General features: G+C 39.5%; 2 protein-coding genes across 6 annotated transcripts; one reads left to right on the top strand and one right to left on the bottom strand.

The window, feature by feature from the left end:
- Positions 1–968: 968 nt before the first annotated feature.
- LOC141390533 (uncharacterized) lies at positions 969–2,368 on the bottom strand. Of its 5 annotated transcripts, none has more exons than XM_073963477.1 (3): positions 2,156–2,313; positions 1,343–2,018; positions 969–1,195 (listed from the first exon to the last, which is right to left on the bottom strand). In XM_073963477.1, exons 1-3 carry the CDS (start codon positions 2,168–2,170, stop codon positions 1,050–1,052), a joined length of 837 nt encoding a protein of 278 aa, XP_073819578.1. In that variant the 5' UTR covers positions 2,171–2,313; the 3' UTR covers positions 969–1,049. The 5 variants fall into 5 exon arrangements, with proteins under 5 accessions (XP_073819578.1, XP_073819579.1, XP_073819580.1 ...); XM_073963478.1 differs by having other exon boundaries at positions 1,355–2,018; XM_073963479.1 differs by having other exon boundaries at positions 1,379–2,018.
- Positions 2,369–16,434: 14,066 nt separating this feature from the next.
- LOC141390532 (chymotrypsin-2-like) lies at positions 16,435–17,734 on the top strand. The gene is made up of 2 exons (XM_073963474.1): positions 16,435–17,193; positions 17,570–17,734. Exons 1-2 carry the CDS (start codon positions 16,450–16,452, stop codon positions 17,732–17,734), a joined length of 909 nt encoding a protein of 302 aa, XP_073819575.1. The 5' UTR covers positions 16,435–16,449.
- The last annotated feature ends 823 nt before the right edge of the window (positions 17,735–18,557 follow it).

The raw sequence follows: 18,557 nt of genomic DNA, 5'->3' as shown, positions 1-18,557 counted from the left end.
TTTCCGTATTTTTTTTTCTTGAAAACGGTGGATCTAAGCAAAAAGTGACTAGAGCAAATATTGTAGACAGAAATATTTTCTACAGATTTGGCCTTTATAATTTTTTCCTAGAGGGAACCATTATTGAGATATAGCGGTTCTAACAAATACATCATTTAAATGCACTTATAAGGGAAATACGCACCAACGCAGGTGAAATGGTTAAAATAACCGGGGTAACCGGGTCTAAAAATAAATTTGTATAAAGACATGTAAATGTAATTCTTAAGTAGTAGTAAAGAAAATCGTTTTTTTAGTCGGCCTATTTTTAAATTGTGAATATATATTTCTAAGAAAATCGATCGGCTTTTTAAAAATTATTTTCGCCTTCAGCGTTTTTTTTTTGTTTTTCGTAGTCCCTCACGTGGACGAGTCCAGAGCAACCCCTTAGATGCACCAACTCCTGACATCTATTGCATCTCACCGAAGGTTGGATGTGGGTGAAGATGCGAATGTGACAAACTGAGCACAGATATATTGGTCCTGGGTTTTCCTCCGTCCCGGCTCGGACCAATAGAATTCGGAGCAGGCATTCCGGGATATGCTGCTCCCAACACAGAAAAACGAAACAAATACGAACATGTACACACTGAGGTGGCAGCCGCTGGCCGGACCATTGGTTTTGTGTTGTTCCGGGTCAATCCGGTACGAAAGAACCCGCTACCGTGGGATTGTCCACCAGATATTTGTAGACCAGGTATGCTGTCAGCTATTATTGCAGTGTCATCTGCATAGCGTATGTTGTTGATTATTACACCATGTACTTTTACTCAAAAAATTTGCATATTTTGCATATTTTTTGTGTATATTGCACATTTTTTGGCATATTTTTTGCACATATTTTGCCTAGATCCAAAATTTGAGTCCAATCGGATAAGAAATAAAAAACATGCAAAAATCCGATAAGAAAATTGAGTATGTGTTTTGTAAAAAAAATAAGTAACCGGTTTTTATTTCATATTAAGTAATCACAGTATTTAATGCAGTTGTCATTGAACGAGTGAAAAAAATTAGTAGCCATGCTTTTTGTAGCCACCACCACCGTGACCACCACCTAGACCGCCGCCATGACCACCGCCATGACCACCACTACCTGGTCCACCAATACTTCCACCAAGACTGAAACCACCACCTAAGCCAGAACCAGATCCGGAACCTGATCCGGAACTTGATACAAAGGCACCACTGCCACCACCTTTTCCGGAACCCAGGCCGCCACCGCTACCTTGACCACCACCCAGACCTCCTCCATGACCACCACTACCTGGTCCACCAAGACTGAAACCACCACCTAAGCCAGAACCAGATCCGGAACCAGATCCGGAACCTGATCCGGAACCAGATCCGGAACCTGATCCGGAACCTGATCCGGAACCTGATCCGGAACCCGATCCGGAACCTGATCCGGAACCTGATCCGGAACCCGATCCGGAACCCGATCCGGAACCTGATCCGGAACCTGATCTGGAACCTGATCCGGAACTTGATCCAAAGGCACCACTGCCACCACCTTTGCCGGAACCCAGGCCGCCACCGCTACCTTGACCACCACCCAGACCTCCTCCATGACCACCACTACCTGGTCCACCAATACTTCCACCAAGACTGAAACCACCTCCTAAGCCAGAACCAGATCCGGAACCTGATCCGGATCCTGATCCGGAACCTGATCCAAAGGCACCACTGCCACGACCTACGCCGGAATTCAGGCCGCCACCGCTACCTTGACCACTACCAAGACCTGCTCCATGACCACCACTACCTGTTCCTCCAACACTTCCACCAAGACTGAAACCACCACCTAAGCCAGAACCAGATCCGGAACCAAATCCGCCACCACTACCTTTGCCGCCGCCAAGATCACCACCTGAACCAGAAACACCAAATCCTCCGAGATCACCACCATATTTATTGCTTCCACCGCCATATGGCAAACCATTGACAGCACAATTGATGACTGCCACGGCAATAAATGTCGCCTAAAATGAAAAGGCAAAAAATGTTAACATTTTCCTTTACTTCCTTTTTCTTCTTCTGTCTGTCAATCCATATTCCTGAATCCTGCAAAAGAGCAAACATCGCTCCCAGGAAATCAGTGTTACAAACAGAGACTCACCAAAATCTTATTCATGTTGGCAATACAGCTCGCTACGCAACCAAGGAATAAAATGGTCCAAAAAAAGAACAAAAATCCCTTCCAATTACACTTGACCGGTTTCTGTCAATTATTGTTGTTTAAACGAAAAACGTTCTAAGCTTTTATACCTTTTCTTCTTTCTGAGTGATGTTGTGCTGGTACTGGTGCTCTGCTTAGCTTGCCGGTAATAGCTTAAGGCAATTCGTGGAAATTCCAATATCTTCATAATGTTTTGCCAGTCTAAGGCTGCCATCAGACCATCTGCTTTTTCACATGTATGACATCAGCTGTTCTGTATATTAGTATACCCAAAGTGACAGCATACATGTGAAAAAGCAGATGGTCTGATGGCCGCCTAAGCAGCAATTGCTACTGCGATGATGATGAAAATGGTGATAATCATCTTCCAGCTATTGCTGGCGCTGACCTTGTCGTAATAATGGCATAACTGCTGATTAAAATGTATTTTTGTTTTGCTCCATTAATGTGCAACCTTTTCTTTATTTACACAATGTTGTGTTTACATTTTTATTTATTTATTTCATTACTCATATGCCTAGTATTTCGACCTTAAGGCTGTATACTATAGTGCAATATTAAAATAACAAATCTAAAATTATAATAAGAAAGTATTCTAAATATAATAAGGGAGGAATGTTTAAACTTCTTCAAACAACAATTACTATGTATAAAAAGGGGATATAATATAAACAAGTAAAAAGTCGATAAGTTCGGCCGGGCCGCTCTTTTTATACCCTCCACCATAAAATAGTCTTAATTAAAATGGAATAATCAGGGTCCTTTCACAATTTTAGGTGGAACAACTTTTCGACTATGGATAGACACCTACTGCCTCCCACTATAACGCTAATTCCTAATGGCCCACAGGGTCGCTAACAAAAATTTCATCACGCCATAACGCGAAAGTTCGACTCACGGCGGATCTGTCCTTCGGGGTTCATAATATACTCACCAATGCCTTTCTTCCCCTAGAGGAATTTTCCGTGCCCCAGACTTTCACCTTCATTTTGTTACACAGTGTTATCTAATCTTCTAATATATAAAAGACAATGTGTGTATGTTACTATGTTTGTATGTTCCGAATAGACTCAAAAACGGCTGAACAGATTTTCTTGAAAATTTCAGATAATGTACAGGGAACACCGGTGGTGAAAATAGGCTATATATTTTCTTGAATGGTCGTCGCGGAAGTGAAATATCGCGGTCATTCCAAATTATTCAAAAACGAAAAGACTCAAAAACGGCTGAATAGATTTTTTGGAAAATTTCCGATAATGTACTGGGAACACCGGTGGTGAAAATAGGCTATATATTTTCTTAAATGGTTGTCGCGGAAGTGAAATATCGCGGTCATCCTAAATTATTCAAAAATGTACTATTTCAGATAGTATAGCAAATTTTAGTAAGCGTGACTATAAAACCGCTATAACACTGGCTTCTATGTGTGGGATAACGCGGTCAACGCCATATTTTGGAATACAGTAAAATCCCGATAACTTGAGATGTCACGATAAAGCAATTCCGAAAAATCGATTGGGAAATCTTATAAAATTTTGTATGTGAAGTTTTTAGGTCTGAGAATAGGTCGTAATCTATTTATTTAACCCGCTAAGTGTAGTGACCGGTGGTCCTCCCAACAATTTTTTAAGAAAACCGCGAAATTCAAGATCCTTTTTAATATATTGTTTACAAATTGTTTGCATTGCTATGGTAATTACTGTCTTGACCCTGAATGGTCGTCGCGGAAGTGAAATATCGCGGTCATCCCAAAATTTTCAAAAATGTATTATTTCAATTAATTAGAACGTTCGTAAGCTGTTTTTATACGACTAAGAGTAGTGACCGGTGGTCCTCCCCTACAATGATTTTAATAAAATCTGAAATCGCGGTCATCACAAAGTTTTCAAAAATGTATTATTTCAATATATATACATAATTTTAGTAAGCGTGACACAAAAATGATATAAACACTAGCTTGAACAAGTGGTAGTGGCCGGAGGTAGTGACCGGAGGTTCTCCTTCAAAATTTAAAAAAAAAAAATCTGAAGTCCATGATATTTTTGAACGTATTGTTTACAGATTGTTTGCAATACTATTGTAATACTGTCTTGACCCTGAATGGTCTTCGCGGAAGTGAAATATCATGGTCATCACAAAATGTTCAAACATTTATTATTTCAGATAATATACATAATTTTGTAAGTGTGCATAAAAAACGCTACAAACCCTGAACACTTAACAATAAGTGGGATAGCTCGATCAACTCCACATTTTGGAATACAGTGAAATCCCGATAACTTGAGATGTCACTAGACCGAAATTCCAGAAAAATGATGGGACATCAGACAAAGTTATTGATATACAAAACAATATCATCATTAGAAACAGAATACCGCGATAGTGTCCGATTTTTGAAAATATTACAATTACGGATAAAATCTCAAAATGTGGGAAGTGAAACTTCATGAGCATTGATTTCAGTTTATAGTTTATAGAAGTAATTTTTTATGAATTATATAAATGGTGCCATACATATACCGAAGGAACATACATTTCGCTGAGGGGTATTTTACCATGCAATAGTGGTAAAATAGAGCGCGAAGAAAAAAGGCGTTACGTTCGATCGGGCTGAATGAGGTTAAATCCACCAAAAATAGCGAAAATTAGTCGCCACCGTTCTATGGGACCTATGTATATCAAAACGAGGACGTATACTGAAAATTTTCTGCAAGACTGTTTACGACCCCCAACAGTGGCTATATCTCCGAACTATCGAAAATCGGGAGGTACTGTTTTTTGGGAGATATATCAAAACGTGAACCTATAGCTGTTGCATACCGAGCGCAAAGAAAAAGGCGTGTCTTTCGGTCGATCCGAATATTTATGCTCGCATCTTTAAATTATATTAAAACCAGATTACAGCCATTTTGGTGTGATAATGATGTTAAATCCTAAAAAAATAGTGAAAATCAGCCGGTACCGTTCTATGGGAGCTATGTATATCAAAACGTGGACCTATACTGACAATTCTCTGCAGTAATATTTATGACCCCAACCGAGACCAACAAACCAATATATAGCAATGTTAATTGACCTGCACCGACCATTATATGTGGGTCACAAAGCGCTTTAAACTGTCCATTTATGTGAAGGGTATAATAAAAGAGATTTTATATCTTAAATTTGGGAGATACCATTACATGGAATTTATGTCAAAACATTGACATCAATACTGGACAGATAACTAAAGTTTACACAGAGAACCCAAACAACGGGCCAGCAACGTGGACCGGGTCAGCTAGTCTAATCTAAAAAAAAATGTGTTCAGCTAGGTGAAAGGTTCCACCTACGGGGCTATATCAAAGAGTCAACCTATCTTTATATTTTTTGGCGGAAAAGTTTTATAGCTGCAGGGAACTTCAAGAGTCAAATTGAGGGTAGTTCCATCAAAACAATGTAGACCCTCAAAAATGGACCCATGTTGACGAATTTTAGTGAAGAAATTTCGTGACCACTGAAAATTCCCGAAAATCGGGAGGTACAGTTATATGGGGGGTATACCAAAACATGGACCTATATTGACGATTATTTTTGAATAGACAAAATTGTAGCTAAAATTCTCAAAATACCGATCATTACAGCTAGTTCGGTTAAAAATTGCAGCTAAAATTCTCAAAATACCGAAAATCGGGAGATGCCGTTATATGGGGGTTATACCAAAACATGGACCTATGTTGACGATGTTTCGTTGGAGATGTTTTATGACCACTGAGAAGCTCAAACGGCAAATTACAGGTAGTTCGGTTAAAAATTGTAGCTAAAATTCTCAAAATACCGAAAATCGGGAGGTACCGATATATGGGGGCTATACCAAAACATGGACATATGTTGACGATGTTTCGTGGAGATGTTTTATAACCACTGAGATCCTCAAATGTCACATTACAGCTAGTTCGGTTAAAAATTGTAACTAAAATGCTCAAAATACCGAAAATCGGGAGGTACCGAAATATGGGGGCTATACTAAAACATGGACCTATGTTGACGATATTTCGTGGAGATGTTTTATAACCACTGAGAACCTCAAATGTCACATTACAGCTAGTTCGGTTAAAAATTGTAACTAAAATGCTCAAAATACCGAAAATCGGGAGGTACGGTTATAGAGGGGCCATACCAAAACATGGACCTATGTTGACGATGTTTGGTGGAGATGTTTCATGATCATTGAGAACCTCAAATGTCAAATTGCAGATAGTTCGGTTACAAATTGTGGCTAAAATTCTCAAAATACCGAAAATCGGGGGGTACCGTTATATGGGGGCTATACCAAAACATCTACCTGTGTTGACGATGCTTGGTGGAGATATTTCATGACCACTGAGAACCTCTAATGGCAAATTACAGCTATTTCGGTTAAAAATTGTAGCTAAAATTCTCAAAATACCGAAAATCTGGAGGTACCGATATATGGGGGCTATACCAAAACATGGACCTATGTTGACAATGTATCGTGGAGATGTTTCATGACCACTGAGAACCCCAAATGTCAAATTGCAGATAGTTCGGTTAAAAATTGTGGCTAAAATTCTCAAAATACCGAAAATCGGGAGGTACCGTTATATGGGGACTATACCGATCACTAGGAACTCTAAGTGCCAAATTATAGCTAATTCGGTATGCAAATGTGACGAAGAACGTCAAAATACCTCAAATCCGGAGGTACCGTTATATGGGGGCTATACCATCTTCGAACTTGACCTGACCTATGGGAAAAAGACCCTCGGGTGCAAAATTTCAGCACTCTATCTCAATTATTGCGGACGCTAGAGTGATTACAACAGACGGACAGACGGACATGGCTAGATCGTCTTAGAATTTTATCCTGATCAAGAATATATATACTTTATAGGGTCGCAAATGATTAGTTCGATGTGTTACAAACGGAATGACAAACTTAATATACCCTCCATACTATGGTGGAGGGTATAATAAAAAATTTTGATTAATTGAATTTTGGCACTTCAGGAAGGGATGTTAAACTACTCCAAAAAGAAATACAATTTTTATACCTTCAGCCTTTAGGCTAAAGGGTATTTATACACTTTGATACGACCAAAAATGTGCCTCATCGAAATAATGGTTTTAGACCCCAAGTATGTTTGTACGATATCCGTTTCAGACAATTTTTAGTAGATCTAGCAATGTCCGTCTGTCTGTCTGGCTGGCTGGTGCGCACGATAACTCTCGAACGGATCAATCGATTCGTTTCAAATTTTGGGTATCGAAATATTTTGTCCAGATTTGATTTAGGTTCGAAGATGGCCCATATAGGTCCACTCCTTCAGGTACCACCCCCACAAATGTTCAAAAATTGTCGCAAAACTTGCGCGCACGATAACTCTCGAAGGGAGTAACGGAATTGAACCAAACTTTGCATATGGTAATACTACCTCTAGGCATACATCAGGATCGAATATGGATTATATCGGTCCACTCCTTCAGGTACCTCCCACACAAAATTTGAAATAAGTGCAGTTTAGTGACACCTCACGAATCGTTATGAAATTTTTTGTAGCAGGATGTTCGTGCGGCCCCCGTTGTAATTTTTTTCGAGGGCAAGTCCATAGTTCCCGAGATAATGGCGCATAACCTCAAAAAAACGCTGCACTATGTCGCGAGTTCAAATAAACGGTGGCCAAATATAAACGGAGTTGGCGTTGGCAGATGAATTTTGGTATAAATACTTATAGTTCACTCACAATGACGAGAGCAAAAAATTGGGAAGATCTGTCCACGTTTTGGGATAGTCCCCACGCAAGGGTACTTTTTAATGTTTCGGTATTTTGAATATTTTAGCTAAACTTATCAACCAAATTGGTTGAATTTTGAGATGCGGGATTTTCACTTTACAAAAAACTTTTTCGATAAAAATTATGGACATAGGTCCACGTTTTGATATAGACCCCACATAACGGTACCTCCCGATTTTCGGAATTTTGAAGATTTTACATATCTTTACACGCCCAAATATGCCGATAGTTCCCAATGGACCAAAAAACTTTTCTGATAAAAATTATGTACATAGGTCCACGTTTTGATATAGCTCCAATAGAACGGTATCGCCCGATTTTCGGTATTTTCAAGGTTTTAGCCACATTAAACAACCAATGTAGCTGATATTTGGTATTTAGTCTTCGCCAGGTCTTACGAAATATGTTTACAGAGAATTGTTGGTATTGGTTCTTACTTACTTACTTAGCTGGCCCATTACAGAACATTTGTTCCATAGACAGAACTAAGAAAAGATCTCCAATCCTCTCTGTTTTTCGCTTCGCTTTTTGGAATACCGCGCCTTTTCATTTCTTCATCCACTTGTATGCTCCATCGAAGCTTAGGCCTGCCGATTCTGAGTGCACCGCCATGTGGCATGTATTCATACGCCTTTTTAGCGGGTTCATCATCGCTCATTCTTATGATATGGCCTAGCCAACGCAATCGTTGCATCTCGATACGTTTAACTATATTCATGTCTATGTATAGCTCCAATACAATTCTTCTTCTTATTTCACAACTGATGTTGTTTGTTGTGTTTATGGCAGTGTCGAGGTAAACGAAGTCTTTACCTACCTCAAAATTATAGGTACCAACTACCACAGTTGGACCGAGCTCTGTGGACGCTTTGTGCGTCGACACCATCAATTTGGTCTTTTCGCCGTTTACCGCCAGACCCACATTCGCAGATTCTGCTTCGACCTTCCTAAAGGTATCAGTTACTTCCTTTACTAATCGTCCCATGATGTCTATGTCATCAGCATAAGCAAGTAACATGTGGCTATTGGTGTAAATTGAGCCATTTCTTTTAACCTTCGCGTCTCGTATTACCTTTTCCAGCAAAATGTTGAATAGATCACACGAAAGGCTGTCTCCTTGTCTGAAACCTCTTTTGCTACTGAATTGTTCGGAGAGGTTCTTTCCAATTTTAACTGAGGACCTAGTATCAGTTAAAGTCATCTTACAAAGCCAGATGAGCTTTGTGGGGATACCAAATTCAGACATTGCATGGAATACCTTTGATCGGAGGGGACTGTCGAATGCTGATTTATAATCGACAAAAAGGTGATATGTGTCGATCTGCATCTCTTGGGTCTTCTCCAGAATTTGCCGCAGGGTAAATATCAAGTCAGTGGTGGACTTGCCAGGTCTAAAGCCACATTGGTATGGTTCAATTATTTCGTTGACCATTGGCTTAAGTCGTTCGCACAATATCCCTGACAATATCTTATACGCAATAGGGAGAAGACTTATGCCCCTATAGTTGGAGCATACAGTCTTATCTCCTTTCTTGTGGACGGGCCACAGGATGCTCAGGTTCCAATCGTCGGGTACGCGTTCTTCCTGCCAGATGGTGCTAACTGGCTGATGCATGCACCTTATCAGCGCGTCGCCTCCGGTTTTAAACAGCTCGGCTGGTAAGCCATCGGCTCCTGCTGCTTTATTATTCTTCAGCCGGTTGATTGGTGTTTTTACCTCATCTTGGCCGGGCGGTATACATTCTATACCATCTTCTGGGATTGGATCTGTGGTATAATCGTCTTCGCTACTATTGGATACCAGCAGATTGGGGAAATGTTCCTTCCATATCCTGTGCACGCTATCTGTATCTGTTACCAGATTACCTTGCTGGTCTCTACAGGAGGATGTGCCTGTACCAAAGCCATCTGTTTGATGTTTCACTCTTTGGTAGAATTTTCGGACTTCATTCTGGCTCCTGTACATCTCGAATTTTTCACACTCCCGCTTTTCCATTTCTCTCTTTTTCTTGCGGAAAAGACGTTTCTCTTCTCCCCTTTTCTCCCGATATCTCTCGTGCGCTACGCGTTGCTACTGATTGTAAAGTAGCTCTATATGCCGCTTTTTTCTCTTCGGTAGCAGCATGACACTCCTGGTCATACCATGAATTCCTTTGTGGAAGTCTCTGGAATCCAAGTATGGATTTTGCGGCTGTTTGCATGAAGTGGGCAATATTTTGCCATTGTGTTGTTATGTTATCGGGACAAGGAGTGCTCGCATTAAGTTCGTGTCTGTTCGTGCTTTATTTGCAACGTTTAGACGAGTACGTACCTTTGCTGCAACAAGGTAGTGGTCCAAATCAATGTTTGCGCCTCGGAACGATCGTACATCCAACACGCTCGATGAATATCACAACATGATCAATTTGATTACTTGTTCTTTGATCTGGAGACAGCCAGGTGCCCTTATGAATATCGAGATGATTAAATCTGGTACTGCTAACTACCATGTTTTTTGCGGCTGCAAAGTCTATCAGCCTCATACCATTGTCAGATATTTCACTGTGGAGACTGAATTTCCCGACTGTTGGGCCAAAGATATTCTCCTTTCCAATTTTGGCATTAAAATCGCCTAGAATGATTTTAATGTCATGGGCAGGGCAACGGTAATATGTTTCTTCTAAGCGCTCGTAAAATATATCTTTGGTCTGTTCGTCCTTATCTTCAGTGTGAGCATGAGCGCAAATAAAGCTGATGTTGAAGAATTTTGCTTTTATTCGAATTGCAGCAAGTCTTTCATTCACTGGTGTGAAGCTGGATAACATATGTTTTAGTCTCCGACTAACTACGAATCCGCAACCAAACTCATGCTTTACGTCATGGCAGCTATAATACAGTGCGTCACCTTTAGGTGTTGTTGTGACGCCTTTCCCAATCCATCGTATTTCCTGTATGGCAGTAATATCGGTCTTGTACTTTTCAAGTACGTCTGCCAATGCGAAGACTGCAACTTCTCTATAAAGAATGCGAACATTCCAGGTGCAGATTCGCAGATCATGGTCCTTAAAACGTTTGCGGGGTTCGTCAACTTTAGAGGGGTTTGTTTTTCTTTTCTTTCGTTTTTTCATAGTAGGCTGTTTTTTCTAGGGGAGGGTTACTAACCCGACGCCCAAACCCAAGTTTTTAACATTCTTATGGGTGAACGCGCGGCACATGTTAGCTCACTGCCTTTAAAGGGTGTTAAAGGCAGTTCCACAGGTGACCACGGGGAGATCAGTGTCCACTTGAGATGAATGAGGGACCAAGATAAATCCTGGGCTTTGCCATGTTAAAACCGGTCAGGACCGTTCCTTGGTATCTTCCATCCCCTACGTCACCAGTTGGTATTGGTATTGGTTTTTAAGGTTTTAGCCACATTATCCACCCAAAATTACAGAAATTTGGTTTTCAGTCTTCATATATTTTTGTAAGTTTATTGAATACATCAAAATTTTTCTCTTCAAATAAGAGAATTTTCCTTAAAATTTTTTTGACCGATTATTGGTCAATAAACGGCACATTTTTTGTAAAAAATCGAAATTTTGACTTTGTATTCTTTTCCTTGACGGTGTATTCTTTTTCGGGGACAAGTCCATACTTTTTGAGATAATGGCCCTGGAGCTCCAAAAAATCTGCCGGCACTAACTTAACTTGGTTGTGCCTAACATAACACTCGCGTACATACTTGGATTACGTCCAAATATGGAACGTACATCGCACCACTCCTTAGGGTATCTCCCACACAAAATTTGGAAAATGTAAAGTTTAAGGTTTTTTTATACCCTCAGCATTTATGCTAACATTTATGCAAACTGTGTCTCATCGCAATAATGGTTTTAGACCCTAAGTATGTTTGGACGAAATGTGTTTCAGATAATTTGGAGTTGATTTAGCAATGCCCATCCGTCTGTCTGTCTGGCTGGCGGTGCGCACGATAACTCTCGAACGGATGTACCGATTTGCTCTAAAAGTTGGCTATCGCAATATTTTGTCCAAACTTAGTTTAAGTTCGGTACCTCCCCAACAAAAGTTCGAAAATGTTCGGAAAATTTGTGCGCACGATAACTCTTGAAGGGAGTAACCGACTTGGTCCATACTTTGCACATAGTGAAATTTCTACCAGACTTAGATGAGGTTCCAATATTGACTCAGTCGATCCACGCCTTCGGGTACCTCCCACACAAAATTTCGGAAAAGTTCAGTTTAGGCCCTGCTCTCGAATCACTTTGATTATTGTTGTAGCAACTTGTATTCACTGCGACCTATACGACGGTATAAGCTTCATCTGGGGCAAGTCCATACTTTCTGAGAAAATAGCCTGAAAGGTACAAAAAAAACCTATGACACCGAGTGTAGTGGTTAAAGCGCAAGATAACTCTCGAACGGATCTGCCGATTCGGTCCAAAATGTGACCTACGTAATATTTTGTGCAAACTTAGTTTAAGTTCGAAGATGGGTTATATCGGTCCACTCCTTCCGGTACCTCACCCACAAAATTCCAAAAATGTTCGGAAAAATTGTGCGTACGATAACTCTTGTAGAGAGTGGCCGAATTGGTCCATACTTTACACATCCTAATATATCTACCAGATATAGATCAGGTTCGAATATGGACTATATTTGTCCACCCCTTCCGGTACCTCCCACACAACATTTTGGATAAGTTCACTTTAACACTTGATATGGAATCACTTTGATTTTTGTTGAAGCTACTTGCATTCGCTGCCTCAAATGCGATGGTAAAAGTTTTTTCAGGGGCAAGTCCATACTTATTGAGCAAACAGCCCGAAGGGTGTAAAAACCCCCTATGGTACGAGTACCATATGTAGTGGCTGGAGATCCATTATTGTTAGTATCTCCTCCGCAAAACTTTTAATTTTTACTCCTAATAAACATTCTTCGGTTCAACCTCCCAAAAATTTTACATGCGTTTTTTGGGAAACAATTGTTTCAATATAGTACATAGGCTGAGGGTATATCTCTGTCGGCAAAGCCGACTGATACATTTTTACTTGTTTGTACAGTTTTTTATACCCTCCACCATATTATGGATGGTATAATTAAATTTGTCATTCCGTTTGTAACACATCGAAATATTCATCGAAGACCCTATAAAGTATATATTCTTGATCAGGGTAAGATTCTAAGTCGATCTAACCATGTCCGTCTGTCCGTCCGTCCGTCTGTTGAAATTAAGATACAGCTCACAATTTTTAAGATAGAGCTTTGTAATTTGGTATAGAAGTTTCTATTACTCCTAGGATGTTTGGTATTGCAAATGGGCTATATCGGTCCACGTTTTTATATAGCCCCCATAGAACGGTACCACCCGATTTTCGGTATTTTGAAGGTTTTAGCTTCATTATCACACCGAAATGGCTGAAATTTGGTACTTAGTCTTCGTTAGAGGTATAAAACTTTCCACCAGAATTTTATTGGTATCGGTCTGCGCCTTCATATAGCCCCCATAGAACGGTACCACCCGATTTTCGGTATTTTGAAGGTTTTAGCTTCATTATCACACCGAAATGGCTGAAATTTGGTACTTAGTCTTCGTTAGAGGTATAAAACTTTCCACCAGAATTTTATTGGTATCGGTCTGCGCCTTCATATAGCCCCCATAGAACGGTACCTCCCGATTTACGGTATTTTGAAGGTTTTAGCTTCATTATCCTACCAAAATGGCTGAAATTTGGTACGTTGTCTTCTTTAAGGGTATACAACTTTCACCCAGAATTTTGTCGGTATCGGTCCACTCCTTCATATAGCCCCCATAGAACGGTACCTCCCTTTTTTCGGTATTTTGAACGTTGCGGCTTCAATATTCCACCGAAATGGCTGAAATTTGGTATATAACCTTTGTGGGGGGTATAAAACATCCCCGTATAAATTTGTCGGTATAGGTCCACTCCTTCATATAGCCCCCATAGAACGGTACCTCCCTATTTTCGGTATTTTGAACGTTGCGGCTTCAATATTCCACCGAAATGGCTGAAATTTGGTATATAACCTTTATTTGGGGTATAAAACATCCCCGTATAAATTTGTCGGTATAGGTCCACGCCTTCATATAGTCCCCATAGAACGTTACCTCCCGATTTTCGGTATTTTGAAGGATGAAATTTTCTTGTACAGGTCCAGAAATTTTCTTGTACAGGTCCACGCCTTCACATTGCGCCCCATTTCCGACTAAAATTTGTCGGTATAGGTCCACGTTTCGATATAGCCCCCTTAGAAGTTTGAAGGTTGTGACGTCAATATCCCACCGAAATGACTGAAATTCGTTATTTAGTCTTCCAACAGGTTATAAAATATTCCAGAAGAGTATTATCAGTAGAGGTCAACGTCTTCCCATATCCCCATAGAAGCGTACTTCTTGATTTTCGTTTTTTTATTAGTTTTAGCCAAATTAGCTTACCGAAATATAGGAAATTTGGTAGTTAGTCTTCTTTGAGTCTAAAAATTTTCGCCAGAAATTTGTCGGTATAGATTGACGTGCCTCACATTGCTTTATCGAAATTACTGAAATTGTCTATTAAGTCCCCTTCATACAAAAAAAGGAAACTAATTATACCATTTTACTTCAATACAACTCGTGGTGGAGGGTATAACAAGTTTGGCCCGACCGAACTTAACGCCGTTCATACTTGTTTTAGTTGCTTTCATTTTACAGTACCTACTTCTTGGTGTGCACTTCAAATGCTTATCTGCATTGTATTATCCACTTTCACCTGCTTATATTGTATATTCTGCATATTCCATATTTTTTATACGCTCAGCATTTATGCTAACGAGGGTATATGCACGTTCATACGGGCAAAATGTGCCTCATCGAAATAATGGTCTTAGACCCCAAGTATGTTTGGACGAAATCCGTTTCAGAAAATTTGGAGTTGATTTAGTCATGTCCGTCCGTCTGTCTGTATGGCTGGTTGGCTGGAGCGCACGATAACTCACGAACGGACTAACCGATTCGGTCCAAATTTTGGCTTTCGTAATATTTTGTCCAAACTTAGTTTAAGTTCGAAGATATGTTATATCGGTCCACTCCTTCCGGTACCTCCGCCACAAAAGTTCAAAAACGTTCGGAAAATTTGTGCGCACAATGACTCTTAAAGGGAGTGAATGATTTTGCCCATACTTTGCACATCGTAAAATTTCTAGCAGATGAGGTTCCAAAATGGACTCAATCCGTATACTGGTCGGAGCGCAACGATCTGCCGATTCGGTCCAAAATTTGGTCTTCGTAATATTTTGTCAAAACTTAGTTTAAGTTCGAAGATAAGCCATATCGGTCCACTCCTTTCGGTACCTCCGGCACAAAAGTTCAAAAATGTTCGGAAAATTTGTGCGAACGATCACTCTTAAAGGGAGTGAATGATTTTGTCCATACTTTAAACACCCTAATATATTTAGCAGATATGGATCAGGTTTGAATATGGACTATACTTGTCCACTCTATCTCGTACCTCCCACACAACGTTTTCGATAAGTTCACTTTAAGTCCTGTTCTCGAACCACTTTGATCTTTGTTGAACTTGCATTTGCTGCCTAAATTACGACGGTAACAGTTTCTTCAAGAGCCAGTCCATACTTCTTGAGAAAACAGCCCGAAAGTTGAAAATCGCCCATAATGGTCCTCTCCTTAGGGTACCTCCGCACAAAAGTTGAACATTAGTGTCAAAGTGCAGTTTTGGGTCTGTTCGAAGATCCTGGCATACCGGTCCAATTTCAAATGTCCAAAAAGGCCCAAAAATTCTGAAAAGACCCTAAATACATTCAATCTGTCCGTAGAGGAAAATTTCAATTCACATAGGCTGAGGGTATATCTCTGTCGGCAAAGCCGACTGAAACTTTTTTACTTGTTTTTCGTATAGTTGTTGAGGATATACATTTCTCTGCAAAACCGACTGATTCCTTTTAACTTGCTTCCTTTTTACAGTACCCAAATGTTATTCACTTTCTCCGACTTATCACTTACCTAATTAGCTGACCACTGTATATTCCATATTTATCCACTTTGTAAAATTCACATCTTGGATATTAATATTGCTTACACTTTTTAATATATGTATGTATGTACATTGCTATATCACTAAATTAAATGTAGCCCACACGTGTCACAGTGTTCAGTGTGACTTTGTAAACACAATTCTATTTTTAGTTCCAACGATGGATGCAGTTCAGTGTTAATACACATAAATTGGCATCACGTTTTGGTGGCCCACTTTGGAGCGAAAACAATTCTTTAAACAAAATTAATCCCATAAAATGTTACTTTCGTTTAATTTATTAAACAACAAAAATCCAAAAACTACAACAACATCCCAGCAATAATGTTGATGGGTATAAAAGTAAAATAAATTTCCTAATTTGAATACAGTAGTGTTTCAGATAAAGACACTTAAAGACATCGTCAACATGTGTAACCTTCTGGTGCTAAGTGTTCTATTCGCGTTTGTAATTGTGGCCCTGGGAAATGAGAGGAATGTTCTTACTGATATTCCTCCTACATTTGATGAAGACAATGGATTGAAAAAAACACCAAATATAATCGATGACGAATTTGAATTAAAGCGATCGCCAACTATATATTACAGTTCCATATACAACGAATCTCGTATAAATGGCGGAGTGACTGTGGCACAAATTGTCCCCTATCAAGTATCCCTGCAGGTATATCGTCGTAATCGTTGGTATCACTTTTGTGGTGGTTCCATAATTACACCCCACCATGTCCTTACAGCAGCCCATTGTGTGAATAACATGCAGCCGCAGGAGATCCATATTGTGGCGGGTACTTTAAATTGGAATAAAAGTGGTGATCGTCATCGTGCTCTGGCCCTGCGTAAACATCCACAATTCTCCATGAGTCCAAAGATAATCAATGACATTGCCATCGTAAAGGTTTCACCGGCATTTAATTTACACAAGCCGACCATTAGTACCATACACTTGGGTACAACAAATCGTATTGGCGAAAGGGTAAATGTTCGTATAACTGGCTGGGGTTCAACGACGCCAAGTCCTAGCAGTGGTTTGCCGGAGAAGTTACAGGAGTTACGTTATCAAACCATATCGAATGCGGAATGTGCCCGAAGGGGCTTTAAGGTCACGCAGAATGAGATATGTGCCTTGGATGTTAAGGGAAAAGGGTCGTGTATGGTAAGTTCGAGGTGGAAGGAATGGAAAATGTTGAATGGTAGCGTAGCCTTTAGCAGGTATTTATAGGTTATCACTGTATTTATATATTATCTATAGAACACCCGTCAAGGAGTCTTTTATACATGAGAAGTTTTTAAATAGCTATCCTGTAAATGTAACAATTTTTTCTAAAAATAAAATGCTCTTCAGAATATATGTATGCTCCGATAAAAACTGATCAAGAGGTTGTCTGCGATCAAGAAGTTGCCTTCCGCTTCATTTTTCATTAACTTCACAATTGTTTACCCATCAAACTAAACTGAAGAGTCATGTATTCTATTATTCCCAAAGTCTTAAAATAATTTAAATTTTCCTTCATCTCTTTTTGTTCATGCAGGGTGACTCCGGTGGTCCATTGGTTACAATGCACAAACCCCCACAACTTGTTGGTATTGTTTCATATGGCACTGTGCCATGTGCCCAAGGTATACCTGATGTCTACAGCAGAGTTTCCAGTTTCTTGCCATTCATTAATAGAGTCGTCGCCAACGAAATACCATGACGTCATTAAAAAACGGACAAGTGATCCACATAAGGAAACTGAACATAACTTTAACCTAAGCATAACCCGAAGAAGAAGAAAACAATAAATAGAAACACACATTTTTCTCCAACATAAACCAAAACCAGAAATTCTTTGAAGCTAGTCATTCAGCAAATGAGTCACAAATAATAAAAGTTAAAAGCAATCGTCTAATACGTTTTCGACATACTTAGATATCCATTAAATTGAAATTGTAGTGGAACGAAGTAAAAATTTGTAACCAATGCAAATGTGGTTAATATAATAGAATATTTTGTTGAGGCTCCTAAGAAGGCGTGGATATTTTAAATAATATTTTGTTAAGGCTCCTAAGAAGGCGTGGATATTTTAAAGAATATTTTGTTAAGGCTCCTAAGAAGGCGTGGATATTTTAAAGAATATTTTGTTAAGGCTCCTAAGAAGGCGTGGATATTTTAAACAATATTTTGTGGAGGCTCCCTAGAAGGCGTGGATATTTTAAACAATATTTTGTTGAGGCTCCCAAGAAGGAGTGGATATTTTAAAGAATATTTTGTTAAGGCTCCTAAGAAGGCGTGGATATTTTAAAGAATATTTTGTTAAGGCTCCTAAGAAGGCGTGGATATTTTAAAGAATATTTTGTTAAGGCTCCTAAGAAGGCGTGGATATTTTAAAGAATATTTTGTTAAGGCTCCTAAGAAGGCGAGGATATTTTAAAGAATATTTTGTTAAGGCTCCTAAGAAGGCGTGGATATTTTAAAGAATATTTTGTTAAGGCTCCTAAGAAGGCGTGGATATTTTAAAGAATATTTTGTTAAGGCTC

The sequence above is a fragment of the Musca autumnalis genome, unplaced genomic scaffold (genome assembly GCF_047663935.1).
Source record: "Musca autumnalis isolate F117 unplaced genomic scaffold, ASM4766393v1 scaffold_1, whole genome shotgun sequence".
In the NCBI taxonomy this organism is placed as follows: Eukaryota; Metazoa; Arthropoda; class Insecta; order Diptera; family Muscidae; genus Musca; species Musca autumnalis.
The sequence above is the reverse complement of the archived record's forward strand: the minus strand, read 5'-3'. Positions and strand labels throughout refer to the sequence as shown.